The 13,649-nt window shown below is 41.8% G+C and overlaps 1 protein-coding gene across 4 annotated transcripts in view; it reads left to right on the forward strand.

Moving 5' to 3' along the window:
• Nucleotides 1–13,649, forward strand: part of atrn (attractin) — a 178,025-nt gene that overhangs the window by 52,073 nt on the left and 112,303 nt on the right. For all 4 annotated transcript variants that reach the window (XM_074660833.1, XM_074660834.1, XM_074660835.1 and 1 more), the window contains exons 11-16: nucleotides 976–1,060; nucleotides 5,446–5,672; nucleotides 8,256–8,377; nucleotides 9,278–9,416; nucleotides 10,227–10,408; nucleotides 13,428–13,647. In XM_074660833.1, coding sequence (XP_074516934.1) covers nucleotides 976–1,060; nucleotides 5,446–5,672; nucleotides 8,256–8,377; nucleotides 9,278–9,416; nucleotides 10,227–10,408; nucleotides 13,428–13,647 — 975 coding nt within the window. The remainder of the gene's footprint in view (nucleotides 1–975; nucleotides 1,061–5,445; nucleotides 5,673–8,255; nucleotides 8,378–9,277; nucleotides 9,417–10,226; nucleotides 10,409–13,427; nucleotides 13,648–13,649) is intronic.

Consider the following 13,649-nt stretch of genomic DNA (forward strand, 5'->3'; position numbering starts at 1 on the left):
AAAGAGCCAAAGTGTCCTCCAGGTCTTCACCTACAAACCTAAAACGACTACAAACTAAGAGACCAAAACAACTACAAAGAGACACAAAGAGACTCAAAACAACTACAAAGAGATACAAAACAGCTACAAAGAGACACAAAGCAACTACAAAGAGACACTGATGACTACAGAGAGACATAAAGCAACTACAAAGAGACTCAAAATTACAAAATAGGCTTAACAACTATACAGTTGGTGTGTCTTGCTTCTTCGTAAGAGATGTGGTCGGGCATTTTGCATATCTGAACCATGAGACTGAGTCTTTTTGGGCCAAATGGCATCATGTGACGGACCCATAAGTTGTAATTCCGTTTGGCTACTATGTAAAATTTGCTTCAAAGCCCAGCGCTCTTCTTGCGGGCTTGGTCTGAACCCAGGGGCCCATTGTTTCATAAATCGCCAGTGGGTGGAGGGAACCAAAGCGGAGCCAAAGAGATGGCTGCACATCCTTGTGGTGTAGTTGTCTAAGATGCAAACCACAGTCTTCCCGGGTTTGATCCTGGCTCGGTGCATTTGTCCACTCAACTATCAAACAAAAGGCAAAAATGCCTTTTGAAAACAATCTTAAAACAACAAAAACAAAATGTCCAAAGCTGGGAATTGAACTCACAATTCTCGCTGTGAACTACAAGAGACAACCACCTTTATTCACCGCATGAAACCATGTTTTATGAGGTGTATTTATTTCCACATGCCTGGCTGCATTTTCCCTGCATGATTGCTGCTCCTGTGGCCGTCAGGCCCCTCGGTGTCTCGGTCAAGGACACTTTGCCTCTGACCGACTCATTGATTGGCACGAGGTTATGAGCTGTTAAAGGTCTCGCTAACCACCCATGGCATGTCAGCTGAATTTCCAAGTGCCGAAGACACGTATGATTTAATGTGTGTGAGCGGGTCAGCACGGTTTGACCTCTCTGTGTCATCTTTTCATTCCAGCATGTGATGAGTGGACGGTGTTGCCTCGACCGGACCTCTACCACGACGTCAACCGCTTCGGACACTCGGCAGTCTTCAGTGACAGGTAATCATTTATTCAGCACTTCACTAAAAGGCAGAGTTGCAGAGTGCTGCACAGAAAGGCTTTATGGATAATGCGGAGAATTAATGAAATGAAAACAAAATAAGATAAAAACAAAACAATGGATCTTACCTAAGATAACCAGCATTCATTTTAATGGCATTTTATTCCTCCCATAGAGTTCCACAGACTTTTAAAATCAATGCCAACAAGCACTGAAGATATAAGATATGGTGGTTTAACACTTTATGCTGTTTCTTTCCTTTTAATCTGCCGCTAATACATCGTAAATATACACCTCTTGGTTAAAATAGGTAGTGAGTAAGCAGGGGAGAAATCTGCAGTGCGTATAAACATGTTCTCAGATGTTCAGGGTTAACCTGATTTCTCTCAGTAACCTTGTTTCTGGAGTGTAAACCAGGATGACAGCTTTTATTTCCACCGAGGCCCACTCATATTTAATTATGCACTCCTGGTATTTAAAGACATGTTATACAAACAAACATGTTCAGTACGAATCTGCATCAGATGTAAATATGAGCCGGGATGTAGTGTTTCATATGCATACGTTTTACATTATGAGACCTACCAGCTTTTCTTATGGGAAATTACAGTATTCTTTCTTTTATTCATGATCACATCTCTGTGCGCTTGCATCGCGGGGTGTATGAGCGACATTCAAACTGCACACTGTCAGCAGAGGCTATCTCTCTGATATCCACTATGCGGCGGTTGCTCCTGAGAAAGTAAAGCTCATTACGGGGTGTCTGAAGTTATGAATTGAAAGCTTTGCTGGCAGACGAAACCACAAAAGTCAAGAGCAGGTTACAGAACTGTGTTTTTACAAGTATTGACTGGAGGATTTCATTTAGAAAGAAGTTCTCAAAATCGACATGGTGTTGCTTTGTGGGATCAAAACCTTCGACGCTGCATCACTTGATGAGGGACAAACACAACACGGCGAGGTCACGTCAATGTCACTTTCATGCAGCTAAAGATGTGACTCTGAAATCCACTTCATGTAGTGAAAAATGCAACTATAATCCTGCCTATTGATATCATTTAGGGCTGTCAACAATTAAAGTATTTACTAATTAATTAATTTCATGATTGTCCATAGTTAATCGCGATTAATCGCACATTTTTATCTGCTCAAAATGAACCTTAAAGGGAGATTTGTCAAGTATTTAATACTCTTATCAACATGGGAGTGGGCAAATATTCTGATTTATGCAAATATATGTAAATATTTATTACTGAAAATCAATTAATAACATAAAACAATGACAGATATTGTCCAGAAACCCTCACAGGTACTGCATTTAACATAAAACAATATGCTCAAATCATAACATGGCAAACTGCAGCCCAACAGGCAACAACAGCTGTCAGTGTGTCAGTGTGCTGACTTGACTATGACTTGCCCCAAACTGCATGTGATTATCATAAAGTGGGCATGTCTGTAAAGGGGAGACTTGTGGGTACCCATAGAACCCATTTTCATTCACATATCTGGAGGTCAGAGGTCAAGGGACCCCTTTGAAAATGGCCATGACTGTTTTTCCTCGCCAAAATTTAGCGTAAGTTTGGAGCGTTATTTAACCTCCTTCCCGACAATCTAGTATAACATGGTTGGTACCGATGGACCGTTAGGTTATCTAGCTTCATATGATACCAGTATCTTCACTTTAGCTTTAAAAGTGAGCCCGCTACCACCAAAAAAAGTTAAAATTAATTAACTTTGACAGCCCTAAAATAAAATAATCCTAAATGTCCAGTGTGCAGATGCTCTCTGATTTTCACATGAATCATTTTATAAAAAAAATTATATATGATCAGATAAAACATTTCACATTTTTTTATCTTTTTTAAAAGAAATGTGGGGAACAATTGCAAGGTGCTTGTTTTACAGTATTTTAATTCAGAAAAGCACCCACATACTCTGTTGACAAAGAAACTCTGACGTCAGCCCGTCATACTGTAAACTGTGTGGAGGAAAAAAGGCAAACACTTACAACCAAGGCCGACTCACAGAGACGGTATAACTGGAAAAAAAATAACTTGTTACCATGGAAAATGATCCTTTGTGTATACATGACATTTCATTATTAGTCTGCGGTATGAAATAGATTGTGATGGGGACGGCGCTGCGACTAGAAGAGATGACTCATCTCTAAGCATTATCTGCACCGCCAGCAGAGCGAGACACAGCGATCCATATTAAATTATACATCCAGTTGTAGGGAAACGCATCAAATATTAACATGAATCACCGGCCCTGTTTGAGTCAATCCTCACTGATGACTCCTGCTCCTCAGGAGCAATTAAGAGTTTGTTCAAGCATTCCTTCATTGATCCAAAGATTCAGATTCAACGCAACCACAGACAGACTTTAGAGCGGCGATATTAAGCTTTATTTGAACAGTTCTCATTTGGGAAGAACTCCTTTCAAAGCACTTTACAGTGAGGCTTGAACACAAAATGAAATACATAATAGAGAGGACAAAAAAGGAAACGGTATTCCGGAGGAAGTTGGTTACAATTAAGAGAGGCATGCAAAGATGCACTCTAAGAAGTTGTTCTAAAGACAAAGGCAACGTTTTAGTTTGACTGTTAAAGGTATAATGTGTAACAGTCGTTGGTTGCCGTTTGTAAACACACAACTTTCAAAGTTGGCATCTCCTTCTCGGCTCAATGAGCGAGGAGGGAGAGAGAGCAGCGATGGTGGAGCAAGCTATAGAGCGAATGACGAGAGGGAGCGGCAATACAATACACACTACTAGTGGGACATAAGTGATGATTGAGAGGTATTATTCTGTATCAGTCTATACATTGTTTTTTAGAAAATTCCTGCATATTATACATTTTTAAATGGAAAATAATGATGTTGCGAGTGATTCACGGATAAGTCAAACAAATAAGAGAAACCCATTTAAGCCTCTTTGCATTGGCCTCCACTTGATTTTAGAATTTATTTTTAAGTTTTACTCTTTGCTTTTTTTAGCTGCTAGAAAAAGTTTTTTTCTCCTGGCAGGTTGTGTTGGAGTAAAAACCCCTGCTGCTGTTGAGTCTTTGCATGCGGAGCTTCCCGTTGAGCGCCTGGTAGCGTAATTCTTTTTCTCACTGTGAATTTTATTTTATTTGTTTCCCCCTGAGCCTCCTGATCCCCTTTACGTCGTCAGGCCCGGAAAGTCTGTGCATTAAAGCGGCGGTGGGAGGGGGGACGACAGTGAAACACAAACTTTCGGTCATTATTTACTTCTATTGTACTTTACTTTGCTATTGTTGTCCAATGAGAGATGAGGACCAAAATCTGACTTCAAGGATTTTTCTTTTTATTGAAACGGCTACAAAATGTGCAATAATCACATTAAATAAATTACACCAATAGCCCATAAGAACAAATTTGCTCATATGTATATATGACCTTTAAAGAAATGTATAGATAAATAGACTGTGGCCTGTGTCAACATCTAAAATAAAACACCTGGCTTTGTTGAGACTGGCTGTCTATTGATCTCCTCTGCTGCGTTTCAGCACCCAGGACAGCGCCACACCGACACACACACACCCTCTACACACAAGCAACAGCGCTATCTGTCTGAGAATAAATAATAATTATTATTTTTAATGAATAATGTGGGATTACTATTCCTTATTTCATGGGCTATTGGGGATTTTTGGGGTAATGCAAAAAAAACAACAACACAACACAACACAACACGATGCATTCAAATACTGATTTGGACGTCGATTACCACGACAGTAAGTGTTCGGCTCAGCTTCAGATCGGTCTGCGCCTCGTCACTTTTAACTTTTCTAACTTTCATACAAACTCTCGGTCGTCCTTTGCTTCTCCGCAATAACTCTCATCTTTTAAATGAGAAATAAAGGAAGCGGCTCACTTATGTGGCCGCCTCGAAACTCCCACGTTCTCCTCCTCCTGATCCGGGCGCTCAGCAGGACGTCCACAGCGAACAGTTTGAAGTGTGCCCTCTGTGATCCGAGGGGACTTTTTGATCAGACCGGCGCAAATTACACATCCGCCCTGCCCAGCCGCTACCACCGGCACACACAGCCACACACTAATCCATGCAGCTGAACAGAGGCCAGTGGAGAGAGATGTTCAGAAAGGCCAGCATCCAAACACACACACTCACACACAGCAGGGGGGGTCTGTCAGGTCCATCTGCACAGGAAGAGAGTGCTTGTTGGGGATTTAGCAGACTTGTGAGGCAGGTTGGAGCCCAGAGAAGAAGAAGAAGAGTCTAAGCTTCTAAGGTCGAAACTGGGGAAGATTGCGGGGCATAAATCGGCCGGTCTTACTTCCTCAATCCCTTACATCTTCTGCAGCCCTCTTAACACCTTTCCTTTTTTTTGTCTCACAGTGCGATGTACGTGTTCGGCGGCTTCAACAGCCTCCTGCTCAGCGACGTCCTCATGTACACCTCGCCGAGCTGCGCCGCCTTCTCCAGCCCGGCGTCCTGCAGCCAGGCCTGGCCGGGGATCTACTGCGTCTGGAACAGCACCCAGGGGACCTGCCTGCCCTGGGAGAGCAACGCTATCGGAAGCGAACAGCCGCCGCAGCTACCGGCCTCCTGCAACACACGCTCATGTAGGTGACACCGCCTTTCGCTTTGAAATCCTGCACTGCCATGTGAAACTAATCCGAGATTATTTTAGATCCTCGCTGTCTCTTTCTCGAGTGTCTGCAGAACTCATCTGCATTCACAGCGCTGATGTCCGATGGCACGCATAAACTGGCAGAAACGGCTTGTTTGTCACAGACTGCCAACGCAGTCTTGCACATCAGAGGAGGAAGAAAATGGCAAAGGAATGTGTCACCAGGGTGTTTTTTTTGTGTGAAGGTTGTTAAAATGTAGAAAACATGGCCTTCATCGTGCATCTTTTAGAAACAGTCCTGCTGTCATTACCACTGATGTCATTTCTGTTTGTGTGATTATGTTGCTGCTGAAACTGGATCAACTGCTTTAGTTGAGCGACAGAAACAATTTTGATAATCGTTTAAGTCATCTATCAAACCAGAATGCCAAACGTTCACCAGCTGCATGTGAGGATTTTGCTGCTTTCTTCTTTCTTAAATTGAATATATTTCTGAAATGTCGGTCAGACAAAATACGATTTTTGAAAATGTCACCGCAGACATAAAGGAGCGCCATTAATTCCCGCCCACACCGGAGGGGGAAAACAATCCATCGCTCTCCATTGACTTTGTATTGTGTGACGGTGCCTCCTTGTCACTTGCGTCTGCTAGCAAACAACAGAAACATGCCTAGAGAATAAAGAACTCAGAAGTTTTTATAAACTGCCAAACTGAAGAACTGAACCTTTAAGAAGACAAAAGCGAGGCATCAGCAGGAGAAATGGGAAAACTGTGGGATCCTGACGCTCGTTGGTGGCATTCCAAATCGCATACTTTTGACGATGTTCTCCAGTCTACACTATTTGTTATATTGGTTGAAATGGTCTTTACACCTCGACAGCGATCCATTACTGATGAGCTCTGAAAAAGAACCGGAAAAGATCCGTCATCTGTAGCTGCTGTAATCCTGTAAAAACGTCCACCAATCACAAATTGGTGTTAATGTGTTATAATTGCGTTAACTTTGACAGCCCTAAAAATAGTTGTTGGCTTCAGCCTTTAGATGATTACCTGAGTGTGTGTGGGAGTGTGCATGTGTGTGTTCTTCATGTGTCCTATAAGCACATTTCACTGCATTTAAGTTGTTATTTTCTTTATAATGACAGCGTGTCCCAGTTCTCAGGGTTTACTACCCTCTGTGTGTGTGTGTGTGTGTGTGTGTGTGTGTGTGTGTGTGTGTGTGTGTGTGTGTGTGTGTGTCAGACGGGACAGGAAGATGTAATCACCAGGGACAGCTCAGACAGGTCCCTCCGCTCCCCGCTGAGAATTCTCTTCTGTTTGCCGTTTGCCATTTGTCACAAAAAATCCTCCGTTTCCCTCTCAACACGGCCGGTCTCATTTTCCGGTGTCGGCGTCTACAAAGGCGCCGGCAGATGGAAACTGCGCCCCGGAATATCTTTCAGCCACATTTAATACCAGGAGAGGCCTTCCTGCTTCTCGGCTGCTGCTGTCTGGCAGTCACCCTGCCCCAGTTTCCCCCACAAGGAACCTCATGTCCAGGAAGTGTTGACTGATCTGTGGTTCACGGCAGAATCCGAATTACTTAAACTGCAGAATGAGAAATTAATAAATAAATTCACAGTGCTTCCATTTTAGGTCAGATTCTCATCGTCGAAACAGTAGATAAACATTAAATTGTGAGAAGTTCCAAGAAACGTCTGAGCACATCTCTGGTAAACACAAGATTTAAAGTGGTGCTTTTGTGTGATTCTTTGTGGAGAAACTTGCAGAACTCATCAATTAGTCGACAAAATGGTATAAGTGTTAGTTGACTAAGAATTTCTTTGGTTGAGAACAGACTTAAAAGTGTGAATTCTTGCAGTGGTAGAAAGTAACTAAACATATACTCAAGTCCTGTACTTCAATACCAATTTAAGATGCTTGTACTTTACTGAGTATTTCCAATTTATGCTACTTTATACTTCTACTTTAGTGCAATTCAGAGGGATTGTTTGTACTATTGACTCCACTATATTTATTTCACAGCTGCCGTTAAGTTACGTAAGATGAGCTTATAAAATGTGATTCATTGTTACAGGTAAAACTACCCAACTGTATATAAAATCGTTAAAATTAGCTCCACCTTGACCTTTCTACAGTAGTAAAATGTTACTTACGCATGAATGCACGAGTCATGATAATACACAAATGTGATATTTAACAATGTAACACTCAAATTGGGCTAAATATCTGCATTGAGATTGTGCAAATAATACTTATTTTACTCAAGTAGCATTTTAAATGCAGGACTTGTGGCGTGTTTTTACAGTTTGGTATTGTTACTTTTAATTATGTGAAGGATTTAAAACACATCCTCCACCACTGGTGTCTGGTAATTTATTAACTCTAAGCAGCCGCAACTACTTTTTATCATTATTATGTATTAAATATAATATCAGAACAAATGAAGTGGCCCTTTTACTCACCAGGCAAGGTTTCAGGAAGCTGCACAGACGGGTTCAAAATTGTCATAAAACTGTACATTGTTTTTAGAACAAAACTATTTATATTCAATGTTCTTCCTCAATTTTGCAGATGCAGATAACGAGCGGTGTGACCAGTACACGGACTGCTACAGCTGCACCGCCAACACCAACGGCTGCCAGTGGTGTTCAGGCCAGTGTGTGTCTCTGGGAAGCAACTGCACCTCGACCACGGTGAGAAAACTGCCCCTGCTGACGATGTTAACGTCACACATCACGGCTAACTGCGTGTCCACTTGTAGAAGTTATTATAATACATTGATAAGTAGTCTCCTTATTCAGTGCAACTCCACTAGCTTTGGCAGATTTGATTCTGTTTTGAATAGAAAACACAATACACAATGTTGTTGTGAAGAACCTCCCTTTCATTTCCTCCCAGAGTTTTTACACCTTATAAATTAGGACATTTTCATCAAATTTGAGAAACGATGAGATAAAGGACTGATGAAGCTCACTCTTGTCTCCAACTCTGAATCTGATTTGTCAATCTATCGTTAAATCACTGCTCATTTAGATGAAATATGACAGTTAATGTGTCTCCTCCCGGACTCTAATCTGCACTTGACTCTAACATATTTGAGTAATAAGGGTCAGTCTGTCGGACTACAGTTATCTGCTCAAACAGCTGCATTGTCAGTAAGAAGAAAAAACATTTCAATTTGGTCACAATACAATTTTCCTTATGGCCACAAACACTTCGGTCTTTTTCAAAATCTCCTGAATCTAGAACATTTTGTTGAGTTTTATTGATGTGAGTGTCACTTATGGAGCACGAAAGGTAATATCTTGGTACTTTGTGTCCTAAGAGTTGACACATAGAGATGGTTCAGAAAGGAGACGGTGCAGAGTCAGTGGGTTTTGCCACAGCCCGCCAGTTTTGCAATGCTAAACATGTCTGTTAGCTGTGTAAATATCTAATGTCAGCAAAATAAAGTATGGAAACATTAGACTGCGCCTTAGGAGACAGGAAGTGAATACCATTTTGGAATACCATTGGCTCATCTTGTAATTTGTCGTCTTTTGTTATGGAGCATCTGTGGTTGACGCCTGTTATTTTCTGCTCTCTCATCCCAGGGGGCCATAGGGGAGTTTGAAGTTTGCCCCAAGGACAACCCCTCATACGTGTGCAACAAGAAAACCAGCTGCAAGAGCTGCGCTGTGGACCAGAACTGTCAGTGGGAACCTCGAAACCAGGAGTGCATCTCACTGCCAGGTAACGATAATAAAAGAAAACCGTTTCATTTCCAAAATTAACATTAAACTTTTACCTACTTAGACGTACACAGGCAGAGGAACAGTAAAGTATTTTTACAACCTGGGTGTTATTTTCATAGATTTGGCCACCTATCTCATCAGTTATTATGAGAACAATTCATGCACCAACTTCATTTCTGAGATCTGGGGATGCAAATGCTGCAAAGCTTATGTTTTATTTTATTTTTATTTTGTTTGCAGGTCTATTCATTCTGTTTAAACTCTGTGTTTCTGCACAGTTGCAGATAAAGATCAGGCTACACTAATATCGTTATTATCATACTATTTGTAGAATTAGATTCCAGTGGTGGCTGCGTAGGATTGTTTCCGACTCGTGTGATCCAAACATTTCCAATAACTCCAAAGTGTTGTAAAGTCCAAAAGTCAACATTTGTTTAAAAAGGAGAGATGTAATCATTTCCAAAATTCACCTGTTTTTATCTAACGAAATATTCTGCTTCAATTCATATTTGTTGGCGTTTAGCCTTTCAAAAACATTTTCACTGAGGTAAAGAACAGTTTGCGTTTCTCTTCGAAAGCCTCAATAGTAGCTTTGAATTAGAAAAAAAAAGACATTCGGTACAGCCCTAGAAGACGCTGCGGTGTTTTCAAGGGTTGCAAGACAAAAAGTTTGGAACAAGTATTGAGAGGATAGAAGTATAGATAATGAAGGTGGATAACCAAAGCAAATGGATCCCATGCTGTCAACTGACCAGCCTGTAGTCGTGTCTCTATGGTACCAACTTCTCATCGGTTCTCTCCGTTCCAGAAAACGTGTGCGGTGAAAGCTGGCATCTGGTGGGCAACTCCTGTCTGAAGTTCATCACGGCGAAGGACTCGTACGACAACGCCAAGCTGGCCTGCAGGAGCCACAACGCCGTCCTGGCATCGCTGACCACGCAGAAGAAGGTGGACTTTGTCCTGAAGGAGCTGCAGATTATGAGCGTGGTGGTAAGATATTAATCATCAGATTATTAGACAAACTTTAATATTCTCCTTTGGGGGAATTGAGTCGTCACACCAGCAGCGAAAAAAGATATCGATAACACTTAAGACACACAGAGAGAGAGAGAGTGGTGAAGATAAATGAATAAAAATATACTGATCAGAGAGCCTCTTCTTTGAGTGTGCAGATAAAACAAGAAAATCCAACGAGATCTGACTCAGTGATTCAAGAAAGAAAACTATAAAAGTGCACAAATAAACCGTCTTTATTCCCGACGTTATCTCCTTGACCGCTTTTTTAGTTTTGGCACTCGGTTGTCTTTGTGGGTTTGTTTTTTTTATCTGCAGGTGAGCTCTGCTTGGATTGTTTTTGTCTGTGATTTTTGGACCAGTGAGCATGAAACAAATCTTCCATTAAAAGATTGTTTCCTCTCCAGAGCTCCGACATCTCTTACCCGCTCCATTAGAGCAGACAGGCAGAAATCTATCCCAACAATCGACTAACCCGCGCAGCCTGCTGTTTCCATCATCAGATGCAGGTCACATATGTACAGATAGATGTGTGAATGACAGGGAGAAGTACAGTGTCGGCTTTAATCTGTGCATCTAATTTGTACACGGACACAACACACACACATATAAAACAGAAAACAAGTTGAGATGAGTGAAGAAGCATGAACCTGAATGTGTTTGTCTTTGAAGAGTTGAGCCTTGTAGCTTTATGTTGATAATCAAGAAATCCAGTATACTGTAAGCTTAGATTGTGTGTTGGTTCAAATTTAAATTGTAATTAAATGAAAAACACTCATCTACACTGAGTCAAACGGCCTTAAGGCTTCAATAGGCAACACGTGTTCTGCTCCTCCTCATGGTTCTGTTTTCAGGCTTTAGAAAATCAAACCTGTGACGGGAGACTTTGACCAATCACAGGTCATTTCAGAGAGAGAGAGCGTTCCTATTGGCTGTGCTCTGGCTGGTGGGCGGTGCCTGGTACTTCCTCAACTTGATCTAAACATGGTTGCCGGGTCACAAACTTTCTCATTTTACAGCTAAACCGTGCACTACGAGATGATTCTGAAAACATTTGAGGCATTACAGTAACATAATATTGATTCATATTTGATCAGCGCTGCCTAGTTTGACTGTTTGATTGGAGTTTGTGAGTGATTGACTCGTGACTCTCATAGACTGCAGCTGAACGGCAGACTCCAGATCAGCTCTGACTTGTTGTCCAGAGGCACATGATTTTTTCTCAGATTACACTATCTCATGTACTACTGTCCAGATATAGTGAGCGTTTTATAAAAATAAATTTTTTTAATCATATTTTTCTCCATTTCTAACCACTGCTGCTTTAAAGCTAGAGTTTGTAATCTTCTTTGAAAAGATTTTTTGTTGTTTGTTTTCTCTTTACATCCCGACAGCAATCAATAAATCAAATGCTCTGATAGTAAAAAAGAACAAAATCCAGTATCTGTGGCCGTCGCAGGTCTGTAATAAACACGTCCAATCAATTCATTCGGCCCAAATGTAATGATTGGACGGACTACCTGCCTGTCTGCCTGCGCACACTCTGCCTGTGACAGCTGTGAGTGCTAACAATAGCCATGTTCGCTGCTCATGTTCATTACGATATGTTTATGTTCGTAATGATAATTTTAGGGGAGTGGCTTTGGAGGGAGGCCTGAAGGGACAGACTCTCAGTGTTACCAACTTGGCAACTTTCTCACTAGATTTATCGAGCTAGTTAGCAGTTGTTTCATAATTTATTAAAATCGAGGTTATTCTTGCTAGTTTCTCAAGATGACCAACCCTAGCTTTAATAGGTGCTGTGGAAAGAAGTTTCAAGCTGATGAGGAAAAATGTTTTTTTGGGGACCCACATCAGTCTAATCACAGCTAAATCGGTCTAAATATTTTGGTTTGCGTCTACACTTGAGTTCACTGAAGAGTTTTACATAATTACAAATGTGTGAAAAGCACTAGGAGATTACATTTCCAACGACCCGGTCTGCACTCCAGTGAAACACGGTGTCCTCTACGGCTGCAGCCCTGCTTTAGTTTCTGTGTACGATCACTGCCATCCCTCTCTGAAGCCTCTTACCAGCCTACAAAGTGCCCCGGAGCCACCACATGGCATATGTAATGTTGAAGCTAAATAAGACGAAAAACATTTGAGTCTAAATCACAAAGCCGGGCTGGAACTGAAGAGTGTCCTCCATCCATACTAATGAAATTGCGTAGATTTCCCCTGTTGGTCTAAATTCAATTCTGTTGGTCAGTTCCAGGTAATCTTTGTGCTTAAAGGCAGAGAAGAAGTAAAACCTAATTTATCATGGTTTTCAAACTGTCCGGTTGAACAATAAAATGCCGCACAGACACAGAAACATGCTTCACAAGTCTTCCCGCTATGTTATATTGACACTGTTTGTGCTGTTTAGCAGTTCCAACTATTTTCCAGACAGGATCAATCAAGCCAAGAAATGCAATTAAATCCCGATGGAGCAGTAATTCGACCCACGTCTGCGAGAGATCGAGCTCTCTTTGTTTACTACTACTGCAACAGCGCGGCCATTGATTAGGAGATGGGATGGATAACGGAGCCTCCCAAGTGAAGTGAAGTAAAGCTGCTTTTATTGCCGCTCAGTCGGTCCGGAAGGGGAATTTATGTCGGTACGGATGAAATATTGCTGACATCATTCTTTCTGTAAAGTTGTGATTCCTGACAAAAACAAACACAGATCTACATCACTTTTTGACATTCATTTTCATCAAATGTCAGATTGGACTTCAGCTACGGAGTATCTGGCACTTAAGTTGTCTCTTTCGCGAGCCTTTAAAGTGAAAAGATGACCAAACACCAGAGATGGTGAAGAGGCTGATTTACAGAAAAATCTATAAAGAGAAGACATGAAGAGAAGAGGAAGAGAGAGAGGCGGTAGAGATATTTAACTGAACTTGAACAGTCAAACTTTGAAGAGGAAAATGTGTAAATGACTTTGGCGTCCCGTTGTGTGTGTTTACAGTACAAGGCCACAGTGACGCCCTGGGTGGGGCTCAGGAAAATCAACGTGTCGTACTGGTGCTGGGAGGACATGTCGCCCTTCACCAACACCACCCTGCAGTGGCTGCCCGGCGAGCCCAGCGACGCCGGCTTCTGCGGCTACCTGGCCGAGCCGGCGTCCAGCGGACTGAAAGCGCAAACCTGCATCAACCCCGTCAACGGCAGTCTGTGTGAACGGCCAGGT

The sequence above is a fragment of the Sebastes fasciatus genome, chromosome 15, assembly GCF_043250625.1.
Source record: "Sebastes fasciatus isolate fSebFas1 chromosome 15, fSebFas1.pri, whole genome shotgun sequence".
Lineage (NCBI taxonomy): Eukaryota > Metazoa > Chordata > Actinopteri > Perciformes > Sebastidae > Sebastes > Sebastes fasciatus.